The sequence below is a fragment of the Delphinapterus leucas genome, chromosome 15, assembly GCF_059928025.1.
Source record: "Delphinapterus leucas isolate spDelLeu-1000000601 "Yukka" chromosome 15, BTC_Dleu_Yukka2, whole genome shotgun sequence".
In the NCBI taxonomy this organism is placed as follows: domain Eukaryota; kingdom Metazoa; phylum Chordata; class Mammalia; order Artiodactyla; family Monodontidae; genus Delphinapterus; species Delphinapterus leucas.
Genome location: NC_143143.1, coordinates 14,929,275 through 14,949,424, shown reverse-complemented (window position 1 = coordinate 14,949,424; position 20,150 = coordinate 14,929,275). Strand labels below are relative to the sequence as shown.

General features: G+C 40.0%; 1 protein-coding gene across 1 annotated transcript in view; it reads left to right on the top strand.

Moving 5' to 3' along the window:
- The first annotated feature begins 762 nt into the window (after window positions 1–762).
- VKORC1L1 (vitamin K epoxide reductase complex subunit 1L1) overlaps window positions 763–20,150 on the top strand; it is a 58,208-nt gene continuing 38,820 nt past the window's right edge. The window contains exon 1 of the mRNA XM_022588167.2: window positions 763–1,150. Coding sequence (XP_022443875.2) covers window positions 789–1,150 — 362 coding nt within the window. The 5' untranslated portion in view covers window positions 763–788. The remainder of the gene's footprint in view (window positions 1,151–20,150) is intronic.

Sequence of the window (20,150 nt, the reverse complement as noted above, 5' to 3'; positions counted from 1 at the left end):
CTTCGCGGACTAGGACTCGAATCCATGTCCCCTGCATTAGCAGGCGGATTTCCAACCACTGCGCCACCTGGGAAGCCCCTGGTCTTTTATTTTGATTTGTCTTTTTCTTAGTCCTGATTTTTTAGTTCATTTTTATACTTTACTATATTACACGAATTATGTTAAGCCATCTCAAATTCAGCTTACAGGGAAGCAAGGCATTCAGAAATAATGTTTTAAAAATAGTTAAGTTTGCACTTGTTGAACACGAAGTGAGTGGAGGTGGTGCTGGGGAAGATCAGGTAATGTAAACGTGGCTCTGGAGCTTGGCTCTGGAGCTCTGGGAAATGGCCAAGGCTAATTTGGATTGGGTCAGAAAATATCAAGTGATAATGACAAAAAAAAGGCAGAAAGTATGGCAATTGATTACCACCCGCAGGAGGTGGGGCCAAGGGCTTATTCAGTCACACACGGTGGTATCTTTGAAATTTATTCCTTTCACCGAGTACCCTAGGGCCCGCCCGCGCCACCGCTCCGCTCCCCTCCCCTCCCCTCCCTCCTCTCCCCTCCCCTCCCCTCCCAGAGCCCCGCCCTTCCCTTCCCATGGCCCCGCCCCTCCTTCGGCCCCGCCCGCTGCGCGCGCCGCACTGCCTCCGGCTCCGCCCCCCGGCCGGCCTCCCCGCCGGTTGCGCACTCCGTTCCCCACTCCGCGCCCGCGCGCGCCTTCCCCGCCCCGCCAGGATCTCTCCTTTTGGGGCGGTTGGGCCGCGCGCCTGTGGGGGCGGGGCCCGGAGGAGGCGGTCGAGCCAATGGGGCGCGGCGGCGGCGGCGGCGGCGGTGGCGGCGGCGGCGGAGGCGGTAACGGTAGCGGCGGCGGCTGGGTCGGGCCCCGACGGGCGGCGGCGGCTGAGGTGGAGGCGGAGGGAGGCGGCGGCGGCGGCGGCGAAGGAGGCGGCGGCGGCGGCGGAGGGGGGAAGATGGCGGCGCCCGTCCTGCTGAGAGTGTCGGTGCCGCGTTGGGAGCGGGTGGCCCGGTATGCAGTGTGCGCCGCCGGGATCCTGCTCTCCATCTACGCCTACCACGTGGAGCGGGAGAAGGAGCGGGACCCCGAGCACCGGGCCCTCTGCGACCTGGGGCCCTGGGTGAAGTGCTCTGCCGCCCTTGCCTCCAGGTAGCCCGGCTAGGGGGAGCGGGCCGGGAGCGGCCGAGCGGGGCGAGGGCGGAGGCTGGGGGTGGGGAGCGCGCGGCGGGAGCTCGGGCCTGGGGGGCGGCGGGGATCGGGCCGCGAAGGGACCGACGGCGCCGTGAGCCTGGCCGGGAGCCTTGGCCGGGGCCGGGGGGCGGCGGCCGGGGTGGGGCGGCCCGAGTGCAGGCCGCCGAGGCTGAGGTGGCGGGGCCGCGAGACCGGCAAGGAGGGATGAGGTGGCAGAGTGCAGCCGCGAGGCCGGAGCGGACCGGGGGCAGTTGGGCAGGCTGGGGCCGGGCTCGGAGGGAGCAAGCGGGGTTCGCGGAGGGTGGGTCCCGGCCGGCTTGACAGATTTAGTGATTCTCGACCGGGGAGGCGAGTCGGGGGTGTGGGAGCCTGCCCGAGTGAGCCATGAGGTCAGTGTCCACCCCTCGTCTGGGGTCGCTGCTGCTGCCCAAGGCTGTACGGCCGGCGTGGGCTCGGGGTTTGCATTTCCCACTGTCTTCCCGGTGCTAGGACAGGTGTTTCCGTGGTCAGGCCTCTTTGTACTCTGTAGCGCTAATGAGAATTTGCAGACTTCTTGAGACAGTGACATTTGCGGGCAAACAAGAATTTGACCCTACTCTGGAAGGAGATACCTGCACTTAACATATCTGATTTCTTGGATTCCCCCTCGTATCCAGTGTGCCCGCGAGGGGGGAATGGCCTGAGTTTGGATCTGGTCTAAGCATAATTTGAGTAAAATACGAGTATGTCATGTGTAATGATGATGTTTGGGGCATTAGGGTGCCTTTTAAACGTTGTTGGTTATTATAATGGTATACCCACCGAAGCTTAAAAATACACGCATTGCTAAACTGGAGGGATTGGTTTGTTTTACTGATACTTTTAGGTTTTTAAAAATGTTGTAGTCGATTTATCTGTTACACTTTATTTTCTGCATTAGATTTTTCTGGGTAAGTTACTTTGAAGAAAAGAGGAATTTACATCTTAAAAGTGGCTGCTCTTTTTTTTTAATTGAGGAGGGTTCATTTTTTAAAAGTAGAAATAGTGAAATTATTTCACAATTGATAAGTTATAATTTTAATAGAGACATTACTGTGCCTAATATTTTGAGTTTGTTAACAGTAGTCACATTTGAGCAGTTTCTTCCTCTCATATTGATCTGTAAATTACTACGTAGACAGTAATGTATAGCTCACTAGTTTATTTTGACCTACATATTGGTGATTACATGAACGACCTAGCACTGGAGTTTGTCTTCTTACTATTTACAAATTTCAGACTGCTGATCTTTTCCACTTTGACACCCTTCTTGGTGAGCCACGTACTCTTTCTCATTTGCCCTTAAACCAAAATCCTGTAGCTTTTTAGTGGAAAAATAGTCATCATTATTGCTACATTAGACATAATGTGTTTAAAATGTAGATACCAGTTAACAGTTAAAATATGTCAATGTGACAAAACCTCACATTTGTTGTTGGGTATTTTGAACCAAGTTAATAGACCTAATAGACTCTCAGATATCCTTTGAGAATCACTGAGTGTATTTTATACAAACATTTTTATATTATTTTCACTATCCATTGGAAAGGACTTTTATATTTAAAGTACCTTGCACCCAAAGTTAGCTAACTAAATATATAATGAAAAGACTAAGCAGCAGTGTATTTCAGGTATTTGAAAAAAGGAATAAAAATAACTTTTGATATTAGATTAATATGGAATTTAAGCAGAATTATTACCAATTTTAGCTTTTGGAAACACTATAGTCTATCATAAATTTAACTAGACCTTTTAACATTTGGACTTGGAAAGAGTGCTTTATGTTATCCAGACTGTATGTTTAAGTTCTTAATATTGGCTTTCCTTTAAAAAAGAGTGTTTTTGAACCATGTAATAAGTATAGATTATAAATATTTTCAGTTATGTATCCTGCAAGGTCCAGGTTTTTGTGTTCTGATGTCTGTTTAATATAGCACCATAAGATAATATAAATAACATCAAGTGAGATTATATATAAAGTATATGTGTAAGACTAAAAATATCTGGATCTCTTTATAGTTTTAAGTGTGAATTTAATATGTTGTGACTGACACTAATGTTTAATTGTGTAGCTGTGTACATAGAATATTTTAAATTTGATGCTCACTAAAGGAAGATAGGTAAGAAATAAGACATGCTAATAAGAGGAATAAATAGCTTATTTGCTGTGTACACAATAAAATTTAAGAAATTTAGACAGTTTGACCAACCTGTTTATAAACTGCTTGCAAAACCATATATATCAATACATATATACATTATATATATATAAACTATATATATTATATATATATGATGGAGATACAGAAATTTGGAAATTAAAGTGGCTTGAGTCTAATTTATAGATCATTTTTCTTTTGGAAGTAGGTAGACTAAACATAATTAAAAGTTTTTATTTTGTCAAAGTGAAAAAGGCTTTAAATAAAAGCAGATTATTGGAGACCTCAAGTTGTAGTTCTTTTTATTTGACTTAAGTATTGATTGCCAGTTAGCAGTAGTAGTAAAAAATGTGACTATTTTATTTACTTAAAAAATATTATTATTTTTTTTTATTATTTTTGGCCATGCCACAGGGGCATGTGAGATCTTAGTTTCCTGACCAGGGATCGAACCCACGCCCCCTGCATTGGAAGCGTGGAGTCTCTTTTTTTTTTTTTTTTTTGCGGTAAGCGGGCCTCTCACTGTTGTGGCCTCTCCTGTCGCGGAGCACAGGCTCCGGACGTGCAGGCTCAGCGGCCATGGCTCACGGGCTCAGCCGCTCCGCGGCATGTGGGATCTTCCTGGACCAGGGCACGAACCCAGGTCCCCTGCATCGGCAGGCGGACTTTCAACCACTGCGCCACCAGGGAAGCCCGAAGCGTGGAGTCTTAACCACTGGACCGCCAGGAAAGTCCCAAAGTGTGACTATTTTAGGAACAGAAAGTTTGAGCCCAGGTTTGAGTAGAATTAAAGATAAAGCATGAGAAAAATTAACCAATGAAATCCTGAGGAAGGTTCTCTGCCAGAATCCAGCATTAACTCATGTGATTTTGGATTGCTGAAACTCACTTTATTCTCATTTCTTAATCCTTAAGAGTTCTAATCCAAATAAAGTAGAGATTAATGAGAGAATCTTGAGGGCTATATGTGTGTGTGTGTGTGTGTGTAAGTCCTCTATTATTTTGGGAGGCATCATTGTCTAAGGAAGTAGTTCCCAGATTTTTGGATTTCAAAAGAAGTATTCCCCCCCCAAATTGGGAGGCTGCAATAGAGGTGCCAGTTTGTTCTGCTGGCTGGCTATAGTCAATAAAAACAGCAACAGTAACCCATACCACTATCTACTGTCACTGTCATTTCATTGTAAGTAAGGATATTTTAACTCAAATAATTAGAAAGAACTGAATCTCAGTATGAAAGATCTTTAAATTGAATCACTTAGGTTTATTAAAAAGTTTACTTTCTTTTCATTTTTCCTCATTTTTATTTAAATTACTAAAAGCTTTGTTGCAAGTCTGCACCAGCCTGCCTGCTAATCCCTGCCCAGTGCACTAAGTTCAGATCCAAAGGTTCTGGGTGGACTCCTAGCTTGTCCACTTGTTAGACTGTGGCCTCGAGCTAGTCACTTATCTTCATGGAGCTACAGTTGCTTCTCGGTTAAATGGGGATATTAAAACCTACTTTGCCAGATTAATGGGTAGGATTAAGGAGGATACATGGAATAAATAAATGGATGATACTTGAAATAAAGTATGTACTCCATTAGTTACAGCTGTTATTGACTGGAGGTGGTATGATTATTTTTTTGCAATGTCTGATCATAAACGCCTTTAAATAGTACAAGTTACTTGTCTTAGGTGTAGTCATTTATGTATTTTAAATGTAAATTGTTTTAGAGTACTTTATTGCTCACTCCATGGCATAGTATAAAGACTTAAAATCCATTTAAAACAACTCCAAAAGTGTGGCAAGAGACACAAAATAATGTGTAGAATATTCTTTATAGGTATTTCCTATACGTTGCATTAGACCCCTTCTAAGAAGAGCTTTTATGTAAGAAAAAAATGATTTTGAAAGATGAAGAGGCTTGACAATTCAAGTCCTCAAAAAGTTGCCTTATTTCGCAAAATGTTGGACTAGTACCCCTCTCATGTCTTAAAAATAGTACCATCTGTTTACTACCCCCCTCTTTGAGACACATTTTTAGAATTAGAATAGAACCTAGGAATCTGTGCTGCCCCTTGCTTAGTTCAGCTAGACTCAGAGGTTAAATGACTTGTGCAAGGTAACACAGTTAGTGGCAGATTGGGACTAGAAGCCTGGCTTCCAGAGTACTTGTTTAGAGGGACCACCACCCCACCCTCCTCCATTTTTAAAATTAAATTCTTATATAGGTAATATATTCACTGCTTCAAGTTTGAAAGATACTAAAGCATATATAGTGAACCGTCCCCTTTAGAACCCTGCCCCCAGACTTGTAGTTCTCCCTTTCCTTAAGCAGACATGAAACTTTACAGAGCCATTTTATGCATATACAAGCATAAATATGACCATATTAGTCTCCCCATTTTTTACACATAAAACTACCATATTCTGTGTTCTGATCTGTACTTTACTCTTTGCTAGCCTTCTTTCCATCACCACCATACTTCTAAGTGCTTACATTCATATTTGGTGAATGTTAATAACTGCTACCACTATGTAAAAAACAATTTGTTCTACTGGTTAGTTTTGACCAAGATGAATTTAATAAATAAAATACAGGTTCTTATGTGACCATTGTTTCTTGGTATGGAAATTTCAGAAGCAGTATGGACTTCAAAGAATGTAAGGGGAATAGAGGGATATCACAAAGAGGTGAACTTGGATTGCCATGCATTAGAGATAATTGTTAATACTTGGATAATGTTTACTGTGTACTAGGCAGTGTTCTAAATGCAGTTTATTTAATTCTCACAGCTGTCCTGTGAGGCACTTTTATCACCATTTTACAGATGAGAAAATTGAAGCACACAGAATGTAAATGAAACTTGATTTAGATAGTACAGTGGCAGAGGCCACATTTTAACCCAGGCAATCTGGCTCTTTACCACTACTTTAAATTCCATTTGATCTGATTTTGATATAGTGATACCCATATCAGCCAAATTTTTAAAAATATGCAAACATCTATGCTTTTTTTTTTTTGCGCCTGTATGTTTGTGTTTTAGCTTTTACTTATTGGGAGCAATCTTTTTGGAAAAGCAAGGACATTACTCTGAAGGTACGGTATTCAAGAAGTAAATCCCTGGAGTGTTTGCCTTCTAAGCCTAAACTTGTGAAGATGAGCCATTTGTAACACCTAGTGAGTGAACAGGCATACAGTGGGGTGAGCTATCAGGAAGACCTAACAGAATAGCCGAGAGAAGAAAGATAAAGTGGATCTACGTACCTGGAGGTGTAGAGGGGAGGGGAAAATGTTATGAATTTGTACTGGGGTGGGGTAGTCCTTCCTGAGAGAGGTGTTGAGTCATAAGGACCTACTGCATATAGAAACAGAAGAATTGGGCCTGGGGTGTGGTGGGGTTAAGTCACCAGAACCAGGAATTTAAGAGGAATTCATTTCCTTGATGATTTGGAAGGATTCTAGGAAACAACATGAGGAAAGGCAGAAAACGGTGACCATTTTGAGGGGAATAGCAAATGGTCATATTTGAATGTAATATAGATTTACCTGGGTTAGGAGAGGACTGGAATCTAGATCTTGGCCAGAAGAATGCAAAACCAGGCATTCTTGTAAGCCACGTGTTCTTGTAAACATAGATAAAACTTAACAAGCACTGTGCCTTGGGTTTCTCTTCTGTACAGTGTTTGTACTAGATTGCACTAGACTTGTATTAGATTATCAATTTTTAAAATTCATCCCCCAGAATCCTAGTTCTGTGGTGGTACAACAGGGATTTCATAAGCATTTGAGTCACATTTTTAACACTGTAAACTTTAAAACATTATAAACATTTATATACACTCAGATGTATCTCATGCTAAATTTTACATTAGAGACCGCTGATTTGTACTGCCGGGTTATCTAGGTAAAAAAAATATTCAATCTTAAAAGGTTGCAGTCTATATGATTGCATTATATAACATTATTGAAATAACAAAATTATAGAGATGGAAAATAGCTTAGCTGTTGCTGGGAGTTAGGAATGGGGGAAGGGGTGGTTAAGGAGGCAGCACGAGAGAGCTTTGTGGGGAGGGAACAGTTCTGTATCTCAGCTGTGGTTACTCAAAGCTACAAATGTGATAAAATTGCGTAGAACACACACACAACACACACACACACACACACACACGAATGTAGAAGTGGTGAAATATGAGTAAACTCTGTACCAAGGTCAGTTTCCTGGTTATGATCTTACACTAGAGCTATGTAGGATATTACCATTGAAGGAAGTTAGGTGAAGGGTCCTCAGGACCTTCCTGTACATTTTTTTGAAAATTCCTGTGATTTATAACTATTTTAAAAATAAAAGTAAAAAAGAAAAAAAAAAGTAGTGTATTTAGGGTGTTTGAGGGGAAATAAGCAAAAAGAAAAAATGAAAATTATCCATAACGCCAACAGCCAGATAACAATCCTTATAATAGTGTTTCTTGCTTTCTTTGTGCCTATACTTGAATTTTTAAAATTTTTATTGATTGGAAAGATTGTAGCTTTACACTGGTCTTTTAAAAATTCAGACCAGTCCTTATTTGCTTTTGTAAAATTATATGAGCAAGTTTGCTCCTGTAGACAACTCTCATTGCATTGTGCAATAACTTGTGACTGCCTTATGTATAATGCCTTGATGTCATGATTAGTATATATTTTAAGATTTGTATTTTTTACCAAAATATTTGTGGTTACCAAGTATTCTCATTCCTAATATTATTAGAGGCTTAACTTAGAAATGTTCTACTTGGACTTCCAGACAGGTGTAATAAAATCCTCAGATAGCATTTATGTGCTGTTTTTTAAAGAATCACAAAAACTCTTATTTGCAATTGCTATTCTCTGTGAATCAGGTTTTTCTTGATACTGAGCAATCAAACAAAACAAATTCGACTGCCCTAATCATCCATAATTTGAAGTTTGTATTCACCAGAAGAGCTTCATTGTAAATGTTATAAATTTGAGCTTTTCAAATACACTAATACAATGCAATACTGCTTTAATCTGTTTCTCATATCATAGATCCATTTAAATTTTCATTTACAAAAAAGTTCTTTTGCTAAACAACATTTTTAAATACCCTGGATTATGATCTATAAAGTTTCTTTTGTTGTTAGCACCTGTAACTTAGAGGCATTTCAAGGATGCTGTTGTCACTGTTGTGTGATTATTGACCTTTTAAAGACCATCATTGTGTTTGAGAAGTAAAATGGAAAATCCATGACAAAATAGGAATTAAGTGGAGTATATTCAACATCACTTTGTCTTAGGAGTTTGATTTATTTCCTCCTCTGCTTTGTGCTAATAGCTACTATCACAGACTCTAGAGCAAGTGTAACTGGGTTGAAACCTTGGTTCCATAACTTGATCTCGTCGCAGTTTCCTCCTCCATAAAATGAGGATAATAATAGCGTCTAACTCAGGATTATTGTATGAAGTGCACCAATGCACCAATACCTGTAAATGGTCTTAGCACAGTGCCAGGCACAGAAGTAAGTGCTCATAAAACCTAGCTCTTATTTTAAAATACGGTTGAGATCATACTGTACGTACTTTATATCTTTTCTCCTCATCTAACATGTCACAACTATTTTCTTATGTCATTAAAAATTCCACCAGTAATGTAAGAGAATGTCAAGTGCCCTGTACCCCTGCCAGTATTGGGCATTCTCATTTTTTAGACCTTTATCAGTTTCATGTATGAAAAATGTCATCTCATTGTTTTGACTTGCATTTCCCCCCAAGGTATAAGTAAGGTTTAATGTTTTTCACATTTTATTAACTGTTTGCCTTTCTTCTCCAGTCTTGCCTGTATAGATCTTAGAATTTTTATATTGATTTAGACAAATCCTTTATATACTTAAAGGATATGAATATTTTATTATATTTGTTAATATTTTTGCCAGTTTAGTTCAATTTCATTAATTTTTGCAGTACTATGGGTTTTTAAAAAAATTTATTTATTTTTATATTTATTTTTTTTGGCTGTGTTGGGTCTTCATTTCTGTGCGAGGGCTTTCTCTAGTTGCGGCAAGCAGGGGCCACTCTTCATCGCGGTGTGCGGGCCTCTCACTATCGCGGCCTCGCTTGTTGCGGAGCACAGGCTCCAGACGCACAGGTTCAGTAGTTGTGGCTCACGGGCCTAGTTGCTCCACGGCATGTAGGATCTTCCCAGACCAGGGCTCGAACCCGTGTACCCTGCATTGGCAGGCAGATTCTCAACCACTGCACCACCAGGGAAGCCGGGGTTTTTTTTAAGTATATAAAATTTAATTATTTTTCTTTGTAATTTTTTCTCATAGGTTTTAAGTTTAGAAGGGCATTTCTCATTCTGATATCTGATGAATTTATAATTTCTCTTAGTTTTGAAAAAATTAATTTATTAATCATCTAGAATGTAGCTTATCAGGTGTTAGATGAGTCTGTAACCTAATTTTTGTACAGACATATGTTTAATGGGCATTCATATTTCTTTTGGATATTGCCTGTTCATGCCTTTGCCCATTTTTTCCCTTCAGTGTTGTCGTTTTTTCTTATTGGTTCACAGGAATTCTTTAGATATCAAAGTAGTTAATCCTTTGTTATATGTATTACAGGTATTTTCTCCTAGTTTCTCACTTGTCTTTTAATTTCATTTATGGTATTTTTATTTTTATTTATTTTTTTTTGCGGTACACGGACCTGTCACTGCTGTGGCCTCTCCCATTGCGGAGCACAGGCTCCGGACGCGCAGGCTCAGCGGCCATGGCTCCATGGCATGTGGGATCTTCCCGGACCGGGGCACGAACCCATGTCCCCTGCATTGGCAGGCAGACTCCCAACCACTGCGCCACCAGGGAAACCCATTTATGGTATTTTTATTCATACAGAAGTTTAAACTTTTTATGTGGTCCCATCTTCGACTTCTTTGTAGCTTTTGAGTTTTTTTGTTTTTTTCTTTAATCTTGTTTATCAAAATCTCTACCATCCCAAGTTTTTTTTTTTTTAAGATTTTTTTTTTTTGATGTGGACCATTTTTAAAGTCTTTATTGAATTTGTTACAATATTTCTTCTGTTTTATGTTTTGGTTTTTTGGCTGCAAGGCATGCAGGATCCCAGCTCCCCAACCAGGGATCAAACCCTCCTGCATTGTTTCTGTTTTTGTTTTGTTTTTGGTTTTTTTGCAGTATGCGGGCCTCTCACTGTTGTGGCCTCTCCCGTTGCAGAGCACAGGCTCTGGACGCGCAGGCTCAGCAGCCATGGCTCACGGGCCCAGCTGCTCCACGGCATGTGGGATCTTCCCGGACCGGAGCACGAACCCATGTCCCCTGCATCGGCAGGTGGACTCTCAACCAATGCGCCACCAGGGAAGCCCAAACCCTCCTGCATTGGAAGGCGAAGTCCCAATCACTGGACCGCCAGGGAAGTCCCAAGATTTTCTTTCTTATAAATTTATTTATTTATTTATGGCTGTGTTGGGTCTTCTTTGCTGCATGCGGGCTTTCTCTAGTTGTGGCGAGCGGGGGCTGCTCTTCGTTGCAGTGTGCGGGCTTCTTATTGTGGTGGCTTCTCTTGCTGCGGAGCATGGGCTCTAGGCACGTGGGCTTCAGTAGTTGTGGCTCGCGGGCTCTAGAGCACAGGCTCAGTAGTTGTGGTGCACAGGCTTAGTTGCTCCGCAGCATGTGGGAACTTCCCGGACCAGGGCTCGAACCCTGTGTCCCCTGCATTGGCAGGCAGATTCTTAACCACTGTGCCACCAGGGAAGTCCCCCCAAGATTTTTTTTTAAACTCTTGTATGTTATATTTGAAATTTGTTTTTTCATATTTAACTCTTTTAGTTTGTGTGGAATTTACTTTTTTGTCGGATGTGAGGTAGGGATCTAACGTACTTTTTTAAAAATTGATAAGCTTTTGCCTAATTCCACTTATTGACCTGTCCACATTTGAAATGGTGCAAGAATTTCCTTATATACATAGGGCCTCTTTCTGGACTCTCAGTTCAGTTCCAGTGATTTGTTTGTGTATGTTTCTGCAGAATTCCATTACCACAGTCCCCCTTTCCCCTGTGGCTTTATATAATACAGTTTGATACCTGATAGAGCAAATATGCTCATTTTCAAATTTTTCTTGGCTGTTCTCATGCATGTATTGTTTCAGGTGAATTTTAGAATTTACTTTGATGAGCTCTAAAAAAAAATCCCATTGACATTTTGATTAGAATTGTACTGAATTTATAGATGATTTGGGAAGGAGACAACCTTCACTAAAACCTTTGTATCAAGGAACAAACATATTGCGACTTTCTACTTATTCTGGAGTTGCTAATCTGATGCCATTTTAACCAAATGCCCATTGTGGTTTTGTTTTGTTTTGTATGTGATTTATGTGGTGCTAGAAATTGAGAAATTTTATGATGGTATTCCGGTGGGATCCAGGAATACTAGAATTCCCTCCAGTCCACAGCCATTATTTTCAAGTCTATAGGGTCCCTAAGAGAGAGGTTTATATTTGTACCGGCCATGAAAAACCAAAATACTTTGCATCTTGAGTAGGACTTGGGCATCAAACTCTAAGACAGAAGACTGGAATGAACCCAGCTGCTTCATATGGAGATGCTGTTTTTCTCAATTTAGTTAAGCTTCATTTGTTTCAAACTGAAACAGGCCATGGGATGGACACCCTCTATCTCCCCAGTTTTCAAACGTGGCTAGATCTTTCCCTTACTATATGGGCAAAGCTGCTCTAACTCATTCCTATCAGTGCGCAGGGCCTTGTAACCAGAGAGAGCCCATTTGCCCTGGCTGACTGCTGATCTGGTCTTGGCCACCTGCCTCTGGCCTTTTCTGCCCAAGTAGTAGGTTTGGCCCTGGCTGTCACTTGGAATAGAGGAAGTCCTCTCTTGAACGCATCTCATACCACTTCAGTCACATGGAAGAAGCAGAAAAATGAGCCTGCACGGGTGTACTGACCTTTTCATGGTGATTCTACCCAGTAGCACACAGACCTACCAGTGCTCCCAAATCTGTCTTCTTCTTTCCTGAGAGTCAGGGAGAAGAGTGAGAGGGGCCTTAATTCCTCACTTCTAAAGATAACACAAAAACTTGCAACCATCCTCAGAAGCATTGGTTTTCTCTCTGGGTGTTGCTTCTCTCAAATCAGCCAGAGAGAGGTGGAGTAAAAACTGGCTTGCTGAGTATTGCACATAACCCATATGTTTTCTTAACTATGCATCAACCTGCAGTGAATGACTAATTACTCATGAGATGTTCTCTTCCTTTGCTTAATGGTTCATGACATGTTCTTGATTGTCCTCCCGCTGCTCGCTTCCTTCTCAGTTTTCTTTACTGGTTTATCATCCTGTACCTGCCCATTAAATGCTGACATACCAGGGATCAGCCGTACACCCTCTCGTCAGTCTTCTTTCCCTAAACAGTCACATCCCTGCCCATGATTTCACTTACAGATGTATCCAAAATTTATATTTCTAGCCTGGACCTCTCCTTTGAGCTCAAGTTCTGAATATGTAATTGCCTGTTGGACATCTCTGCTTGGATGTCTCAAAGGAACTATTAAATTCACCATGTACAAAGTTTAATTCATATTCTTCCCCTGAAATGCTGTTTCCTGTCTCAGTGAAAGGCATCCCACCCAAACAGTTGTGCAAGTCAGCAACCCAGGCGTTTTCCTCGGTTGCCTTTACTAACCCCCACCCCAACCCAATCAGTCACCAGGTCCAGTTGACTTTTTTAAACCTTTTTTCTGATTTGTAACCTTTTTGGTTTTGTTCTGTTACACACAGAAAAGTCATTGATCTGTGCATATTGTTTTGATGTGGTGGTTATAAAGCATAAGCCTTGTAACCAACATTCAGGTCATTAAACAGACAATTTTCAGCGCTGCAGAAAGCCCTCCTTATGAAGTATACTTCTACTCCTTCACTAGAATAAGCTCTGCCCTGACTTTTATGATAATCACTTTCTTTTCTACCTAAGGTTGCACCCAAACTTGGTAGCTTAGTTTTGCCTGCTTTTTCAACCTTATATAAATGAACCATTCACTTTGTATTCTTTACTCTGGCTGCTTTCATTCAACATTATTTTGTGAGATTCATCTGTGTGTGATGGAGCTGTAGTTTGTCACTGCGGTACGCGGTGGTTTTTTTTGCGGTACGCGGGCCTCTCACTGCTGTGGCCTCTCCGCTGCGGAGCAACAGGCTCCGGACGCGCAGGCTCAGCGGCCATGGCTCACAGACCCAGACGCTCCGCGGCATGTGGGATCTTCCCGGACTGGGGCACGAACCCGCGTCCCCTGCATCGGCAGGCGGACTCTCAACCACTGCGCCACCAGGGAAGGCCAGCGGAGTGTTCTTTTATACAAATATATCACGGTTGATTGTTTTGCTCTTTTTTTGGATGGGTATTTAAATTGTTTTTACTTTGCAGCAATTATGAATAATACTGCTGTGAACACTTCTGTGATTCTTCAGTTTTAGTTGGTAATGCCAGACTGTTTTTCAAAGTCATTGCGCTAGTTTAGATTCCTACCAGCAGTGTATGAGAATTCCTGTTATTCCACCTCTTTGCCAAGCCTTGGAATTGTCAATCTGTTAAAGTAACCATTCTGGTTTATATGTAATGGATTTTTTTTGTGTAATTTGAGGTATATGTCATATCCAATACGTTGCAAAAATCTTAAATGTACAGCTTGAAGAACATTTTACATATGCATGTACCATATCCATATGAAGATATAGAACATTTCCATCACTCCAGAAAGTTCTCTCATACTCCTTTCCAGTCAGAAGCTATTATTCTGACAAAACTGTTTTGACTTCTACCACTATAAATTTGTTTTGCCTGTTCTTGAACTTCATGTAAATGGGTTTGTAACAGTATGAACTCTTTTGTGTCAGGCTTCTTCTGCCCAGCATAATAATGTTTTTTGCAATTCATCCAAGTTGTTGGTTTTATTAGTTATTCTTTTTTTACTGCTTAGTCCCATTTTATGATTATCATTTTCTTATTGATTATTGTTTCTAAGTTTGGCTATTGTGAATTAAGCTGCTATGAATATTCTCATGCACATCTTTCTATATATACATACTCATTTTTCTTGACTATATATCGAGGAGTGGATTTTGGGGCATCAGGTAGGCGTTTAATTTTATTAGAAACTACAGAACAGTTTCCCAAAGTGGTTGTACTATTTAACACTCCTCTTTGGTTTTAATTTGCATTCGCCTGATTACCAGTAGAGTTGAACAGCCTTTCGTGTGTTTATTGACCATCATCTTTTCGAAAGGCTGATTAAAGGCTTATTAAAGTCATTTGCCCATTTTTCTATCTGGTGTTCTATCTTTGTCTTATTTGTGTGTGTGTGTGTGTGTGTGTGTGTGTGTGTGTGTGTGTGTATTCAGATACTCATATTGCAGATATCCTCTTCCACTCTTTGGCTTGCCTTACCTTTTCATTTTCTTAAAGGTATATTTGGATTAACAGAAATCCTTAATTTTAATGTAGTTAAGTATGTCAGTCTTTTCCTTTATAATTAGCACTTTTTGTATCCTGGTGATGAAGATATATTCTATATCATTTTCTGTTAGGTTTTGCCTTTCACATTTAGATCAACAATCTATGTGGAATTTTTTTAATGGTGTGAGATAGGGGTCAGTTTAATTCTTTTCCTATATGACTGTCCAGTTACTGTTATTGTGGCACCACTTTTTAAAATGTCCATTCTCCCCTGCTCTGTAGAGTCACTTTTGTCATAAATCAGCTGATTGTATGTACGAGGATTTGTCTGGGCTCTCCTCTTCCATTTTTCTATTTTGTCTGTCCTTATGCCAAAGTGACATTGTCTTAAATAGTCTATTTCAGTAGTTCTCCTGGGACCATGTAGGGTCCCTGAGACCCTTTAAGGGGGTCTCTGAGGTCAAAACTATTTTCGTAGTAATAGTAAGATGTTATTTGCCTTATTCATTCTCATTCTCTCATGAGTCTACAATAGGTTTTCCAGAGGATGCATGACATGTGATATTGAAATAGATTAAATAAAGGAGCAGATTTGAGAATCCAGCTGTCTCCTATTAAGCCAGATATTAAAGAGATTTACAGAAATGTAAAGCAGTGCCACTCTTCCTGCTAAATATTTTTGTTTTGGAAAAGAGTTATTTTTCATAGTTATTTCTGTTAGCATGTAATGGGTTTCTTATTATTTTTAAATGAATAAATAAATATTTCAGAATTTTCTGCTTCAGTTTCAAATGTGAAAAAAAATAAACTCACATAAACTAAAGCTCTTTAGAGTCTCAATAACTTGTAGGAGTATAAGACCAAAAAGTATGAGAATTATTACTCTAGTTTTATAAATCTTGATATGCAGTAGATAATTCTTGGTTATTTTGAGCCCCTTGCATTTGCATATACATTTTAGAATCAGCTTGTGAGGTTCCACAATGATAAGTTTAGTGGTAATCGAAATCTTTATACCGATGAGTCTTCCGATTCATGAGTATTTTCTCTCCATGTGTTTTGGTCTTCTTTAATTTTTTTCTCAATAATGTTTTATAGATTTCTAAAAAGAGGTTTTGCATATCTTCCTAACAGAGTTTTTGAAGAAAAAAAGGTAATTTAACAATAGGCATAAAATAAAAATCCTCAGCATTATGTCATAGCTGGGCAATGTCTTATTTTTTAGTGCTACATAAAATAATTGTAAATCTTACATCGAAGGTATCTTTTTTTTAAAGTTTTTATTGGAGTATAGTTGATTTACAGTGTTATGTTAGTTTCACATCGAAGGTATCTTGAAGTTTATAAAATATAATCTGTAAACTCAGTGTAATAACAATACCTCAAACAGGGTTTTCAAAACTTGATTCTAAAGTTCATATGAAAGGACATATGTGGAATTCTAAGAACTATGAAAACCAGTGTTCATGAAGGAGGTATTAATGCTATTAAAGTCTGTGTTAAAGCTAAAGTAATTAAGAATACCAGAGTAGACAAGTTATCACTGGACAGAGTTGAGAGTACTTAAGTGGCCTCATTTATAGAAATGTTAAATATGATAAGGATGAAAACAATTCTTCAGTAAATAGTATGGGGTCAACTGAGTAGCCATTTGGGAAAAAAAGCTAGCTTGCTATCTCACTTTAAAAAAGAAGAACTTTGGGCTTCCTTTGGTGGCGCAGTGGTTGAGAGTCCGCCTGCTGATGCAGCGGCTGGGCCCGTGAGCCATGGCCGCTGAGCCTGCGCGTCCGGAGCCTGTGCTCCGCAACGGGAGAGGCCACAGCAGTGAGAGGCCTGCGTACAGCAAAAAAAAAAAAAAAGAAAAACTTTTATTGAGATACAATTCACAAGAAAGTATGCATACTTTAAGGGACCAACTCAACAAATTTTTATGTATGTATACACAAAGTACTCACTGCCTCAATCAAGATATAGACTATCTCCAGCATCTCAAAATTCTCCGTTATGCTCTTCCCAGTCAATACCACCTCCACCAGTGATAACCACTATTCAGACCGCTATCCATAGATTAGTTTTGCCTGGTTTTGATCTTCAAATAAAGCGAATAAGTAAGTCTTCTTTTGTGTCTAGCTTCTTTTGCTTAACATTATGTCTGTGAGATTTATTTATGTTGCATGTAGCAGTTCTTTTTTTACTCTTGTGTCGTATTATGTTGTGTTAATATGCCACACTTTATTCTGTTGATAGAAATTTTGGTTGTTCATATTTTGGGGGGTAAAATGAATAAAACTGCTGAGAACATTCTTTTTTTTTTTTTTTTTTTTTTTTTGCGGTACGCGGGCCTCTCACTGTTGTGGCCTCTCCCGGTGCAGAGCATAGGCTCCGGACACGCAGGCTCAGTGGCCATGGCTCACAGGCCCAGCCGCTCTGCGGCATGTGGGATCTTCCCGGACCGGGGCACGAACCCGTGTCCCCTGCATCGGCAGGCGGACTCTCAACCACTGCGCCACCAGGGAAGCCCTGAGAACATTCTTGTACATGTTTGTGGGGGGAGCACAAGTGCTCATTTTCTGTTGGAATTGAGTGGAAATGCTGGGTCATAGTATATGTGTATGTTTAATTTTAGTATATATTGCCAAACAGTTTTCCGGAGTGACTGTACCAGCTTATACCCATCAGCAACGTATGACAGTTCCAGTTGCCCTAAGTGTTGCAGAACCCCAGAAACCATAAAGAAAAAAAAGTTGATGAATTCACATAAAGACAGACAAAACCTATGCGTGGCAATAACTAGCATAAAACAAAGTTGGAACTCCAAAGATAAACTGGGAAAAAAATTTGCCATGCATCATATTTAAGGAGCTAATTTTCTTTAAAAAGAAAAAACAAAAAATCTGGGAGTCCTTCTAAATCAATTCAGAAAAGACCAACAACTCAGTAGACAAGTAGGATAGGACATTCAAAGACAGTTGAAAGTAAAAACAAATAATTTTAAACAGGAAATGATCCCCAGTTTCAATTATAATAAGAGAAAAGCAAATTGAAAGTATATTGAAAGCATTTTTAATATATATGATTGGCAAAGAAAAAAGTTTGATTAATGTAGCTAAGACGTAGAGAAATAGCTACTTCCATTTAGTAATGGTAGGATTCTAAACTATGGAGAGCAGACAATATCCATTAAAATTAACAATGCGTGTACCTCAAGAGTAATATGGATAAATTGTGATGTATTACACAATGGAATATTACAGAGAGAAAGAATGAATGAATTACAGGACTTCCCTGGCTCTCCAGTGGTTAAGATTCCATGCTTCCAGTGCAGGGGGCGCGGGTTTGATCCCTGGTCGGGGAACTAAAATCCCACATGCCGCGTGACGCAGCAAAAAAAAAAAGAATGAATGACAGTTCATACACCATATGGATGATTCTCACAAACGTAATATTGAGTGGAAGAGCCAAACACCTAAGTTGAAAACCAGACAAAATTAATCTATGGTGTTAGAAGTCAGGGTAGTGTTACCCTTGATGGAGCTCACTGAAAGGGAACACAAGAAGGGCTTTGAGGGGCTTGTAATGTCCTGTATCTTGATGTGGGTGCTGGTTACACGGTTGTGTTTACATTGGGAAAATTCATCAAGTTATAAACCTAGGATTTGTGAATGTATGCTATACTTCAATAACAATTTTAAAATAAAAAGTGTATATACATAGTCATAAAGCACATACCTTTGTTTTAGCAATTCCCTTCTGCTACATACACACATACATAAACATACACATTTATCCATCAGTGGGGAACTGGTAAAATAACTAATGGTATAGTCATACAGTGAATTAGTAGTAGCTCTTAAAAGGAGTAAGGCAGTTCTTTATGAACTCCTTTAGAAATATCTCTAAGATATATTAAATGAAAAGACCAATGTGCATGAACACTATATGTAGTATGCTACCATTTCCGTTTGGGTATATTCTTTTAAGGCATGTACATACAAGCATATATAAATAGAATCTCTCTAGAAGGATAGAAAGACATACTAATGCTGGCTTTCTCTGAGGAGAAGTGGGTGGCTGGGGGCAAAGTGGGAGACACTTGCTCTGCATACTGTTTTGTGACTTTGAAATTAAAAAAAATTTTAATTGTGGCAAAATCCACATAACAAAATTTAGCATCTTAACCATTTTAAGTGTGCAGTTCAGTACTTACTGTTAAGTATATTCACGTCTTTGTGCAAGCAGTCTCCAGAACCTTTTCATACCCATTAAATAACTCTTCATTTCCTCCTCACCTTGACCCCTAGCAATCACCATTCTGCTTTTGTTGTTTCTATGACTTGGACTACTCTAGATACCTCGTAAAAGTAGAGTCACACAGTACTTGTCTTTTTGTGACTGGCTTATTTCACTTAGCATAATGTCCTCAAAGTTCATTTAACCAATTTGTGACCTTTGAATTCTGTACCTTGTCCATTTATTACTTATTTTTAAAAGATCATTAAAATAAAAAGTTATGACCTTATTATTCAGAGCTGGCTAATTACATGGTAAAAAGTTGATAATGTGTATTATTCACCTTAACCAAAAATGCCAGTTTTGGCAGCAAAACAACTTTATGCCAACGTGCCATTTGAAGCTTTATTTCATCTGTAGGTGCCAACCAAAATGCAGGCTTATCCAGTCCCCAGTCTCTTGACCCTCAGTCTGCTCCTTTTTTCTCCTTTTTCTCCTTTTTTCATCTGTTTCTCCTTTTTTCATCTGTAGGTGCCAACCAAAATGCAGGCTTATCCAGTCCCCAGTCTCTTGACCCTCAGTCTGCTCAGTAGTTTTTACCCTGGGTTTATTGTGCAACTTTGATCTTCTCAAAATCTAGTTCTTTACCCCAGGCACAGCCTGGTTCTCTGCCAAGGGCATTGCTTCCTCTTTGCAGGTTTCTCCTCTATCTCTGACCTGTTTAAGAGGGTTTCTCGTTCTGCTAGCTGTTCAGTACTGCTTGAGATCGTTAGTCTAGAGCCTTCTGCAGTAATCTTGTTTCCTGTGAATTGAAACTCATTGTTTCATTGGAACTGTTGACTGTGGGGATTGATGTGGAGACAAAGGAACAAGTTGAAATGGCTTTGGAGTTTATGGGAGGACTTTGTACCATTAAATAGAACAGAAAGGGACAGGCAGACTCTAGGTGGAAGATATGTGACTGGTTTTTGAAAATTTTGGTTTGAGATGCTGGCCTATGAAATAGCAGGAGCTGTGAGCTAGACATGGGGATTTAGAAAATAAACTCATTATAAATTTGTTGTTTATGTGTCTATGTGTGTATAGAAAATAC